This window comes from Leptonychotes weddellii, chromosome 5 (assembly GCF_054177405.1).
Source record: "Leptonychotes weddellii isolate Sample4059 chromosome 5, ASM5417740v2, whole genome shotgun sequence".
Classification (NCBI taxonomy): Eukaryota; Metazoa; Chordata; class Mammalia; order Carnivora; family Phocidae; genus Leptonychotes; species Leptonychotes weddellii.
Genome location: NC_138373.1, coordinates 69,238,861 through 69,241,484, shown reverse-complemented (window position 1 = coordinate 69,241,484; position 2,624 = coordinate 69,238,861). Strand labels below are relative to the sequence as shown.

The following is a 2,624-nucleotide window of genomic DNA, read 5'->3' as shown; positions in this document are numbered from 1 at the left end:
AGGTCCTAATCTTCTAAGTGGGATAGGAAGTCATTGATAGGGTTTTAAGCAGTTGGACAGGAGACCTGGCGGGCGGTGCATGGTGATGTTGGGGAAGAACGGAGATGGGAAAGACTTGGGAGATCAAATTTATAGAACTTGATGTGAGGATCAGCACTAGGACAAGATAAACCTGATCTTAAAATTTCAAAATCTGTAGTAACAGGTAGCAGTATTGGTTGCTACTGGTTTTCTAAGCACATTCTCTCCACCCCGGGGGGATTTTGAGTGTTGGTGAGGAAATGTGCAACTGACGAGGCTATGAACTTGAGCATGGTCCAGAGCAGAGTGAACCGTCTGTTTTTAATCCTCAAGACTTCTGGCCACTTAAATAAAACATCTTCACAGTACAGTACAGTGGGCACCGGAAGACTGAACCAAATTTTAGTTCTGGCTCATGGCACCAGCCATGCTATAGGACTTGATGAAATTTTCACACAAATTAGTCTTCCTCAGTAAAAGCATGGAGACATTTCTTCTGGAACTGTTACAGGCACGTGGGTAGGCAGACTACCTCTACCACCTCACAGAAAGGACAGCTCACACAGGAGGAGGGCTGAGGGCACAGAGAGAGGCTCCAGCCTGCAGCCACGACGATCTGGACAAGACAAAGGAGACAAGGAGACGTGCGCCCCTTGGCTTCTCCCAGGGCCCTGAAATGCTATAGGAGCCAAAGGTCAACAAACAGAAAAAAGTACAAGCTCTTTCCTACTAAGGGAAGCTGGAAAGCAGGCCTATGTGAGCACCCCAGTACCCTGGCTTGCCAGCGGTTCTTCCGTACCTTCACTGTGTAAAAGGTGTCTGACGGCAGGATTGCTAACAGGGATTTTTTACCAAGAAGAAACCAAGAAAGCTAGATTTGGCTAGATTACTCACTTCTCCTGGATCGGTTAGGCAGCAGATCAACCTAACCCAAAGACACAAAAGCGGTGCCAGTATTTTACGTGTTTGTATTTGCCTCCTCCTAAGCAGAAATATGAAAACCCGCCCAGCTGTGGGCCAGGGGTGCTGGGCACCTATGAGAGGCTGAAGGCATTGCCCAGCTGTGGTCTGTGTGGCACCCAGGGGGAGGCCCTGCGTGCTGGCACCGTGCTCACGGAAGGCTTCATCAGCTGCCGCACCCCAAGCAGGACTGGGGGGGAGGGGAGGACGCTCCCTCAGCTTTGCCCCCCAAGTGTAGCCACCAGGCCCACCCTTTGAGGCCAAACAGAAAAGGGTTGCCCGACACCCAGGTTTTATTTCCACTTTATTGCTCAAGCACAGAACTTGAGGTAAGCCCGGACCTTCAGCAACGTGCAGAGAAGAGGCTGAGGGGGTTGGGGACATGACCTGGCTGAGAAGGGAAACTGATCCAAAGGGAAATACTGGTGGGGGGTTGGGGGGCAGGAGGTGGTCATCAGGACACCAGAAGACATCTCAGCCATACCATCTGGGGTGAGGATGGGAACAAAGAGCAGGAACGGGCACAGCAGTGGTTTGTCCCACGCCCCTAGCACCCACATGGAGGCCACATGTTGGGGAATGGACCGGGAGGAGGGAAGGACGAGGAAAATGGCTGCCCAGGAGTCCCCCTCTCCACCCTGGTTTCACATCAGACCCCGTGTAGCATCCTTACCACTCACTCCCTTCTACCATTTGAAAAATGGACATAGCGAACTGAAGAAGCAAAATAAATTAACGTTCCGATGAGTGTGCGTGTGGATGGACGTTCATTCACATGTAACGGGGGAAGGGGGAAGGGGAGAGGGGGTGACACCACCTAGAACGATCCCCAGCCTACTCCTTTCCCCCTTCCCCCAAAGCCACCATCTAACCAGGTAGAAAAATAAAGGTCTAATTCACTCAAAATCTTCGGTTTTTACAAAACTAACAGGGCGGAGGAGGGGAGGGAGCAGGGGAGGCAGGCAGCCACAGGAGTAGGGCTCGGCAGACTCTACGCTTCTGTCTCCACCTGAGGCTGGCTCCCTGCCACATCATTCTTCTGCTCATCTTTCATCTCTGTGTCCGCAGGATGGTCTCCCGCAGCCATTGCTGCCTTGGCCTGGGAGAGAGGAGGAGAGCAAGGGGATGAGTTCCAGTGCTTATCTGGCCCAGGCCTCTGATGAGCCAGGCGACTTTCACTCCATGTCCCCATGCCCACTTGCCTGCACTGAGCTGGGGCGGGGACTAGCTATATCCCCCGACCACACTGACACCACGTCAGCTCTGTACCGCAAACACTCATCCGCCCAAGTACAAGAGAGATACACGCCAGCTTCTAACAGAATTACACCGGCACAGCCAACTCCCTCTCTGGGTGTGCCTGAAATACACACACACACAAGTACACGTTTACGACATCACTTCGTGCAGTACTACTTAGAACTGCACTTGTCTAACACGGTAGTGACTACCATGTGTGCCTCCTGGCCACTTTACAACTAGGTCAAGCTGATGAGATTTTAAGTACAAAATAATACAGTGGATTTCTGAAGACTGACTTAGTCTGAAAAATAAATGCAACTTAAAAACATTACATATGGGCGCCTGGGTGGCTCAGATGGTTAAGCGTCTGCCTTCGGCTCAGGTCATGATCCTGGAGTCCC

General features: G+C 51.8%; 1 protein-coding gene across 2 annotated transcripts in view; it reads right to left on the bottom strand.

Annotated features, from left to right (window-relative positions):
* Nucleotides 1–1,268: 1,268 nt before the first annotated feature.
* The window catches only part of FKBP4 (FKBP prolyl isomerase 4), an 8,460-nt gene continuing 7,104 nt past the window's right edge, over nucleotides 1,269–2,624 (bottom strand). For both annotated transcript variants that reach the window (XM_081821031.1, XM_081821030.1), the window contains one exon: nucleotides 1,269–2,080. In XM_081821031.1, the coding sequence (XP_081677157.1) occupies nucleotides 1,973–2,080 (108 nt within the window). In that variant the 3' untranslated portion in view covers nucleotides 1,269–1,972. The remainder of the gene's footprint in view (nucleotides 2,081–2,624) is intronic.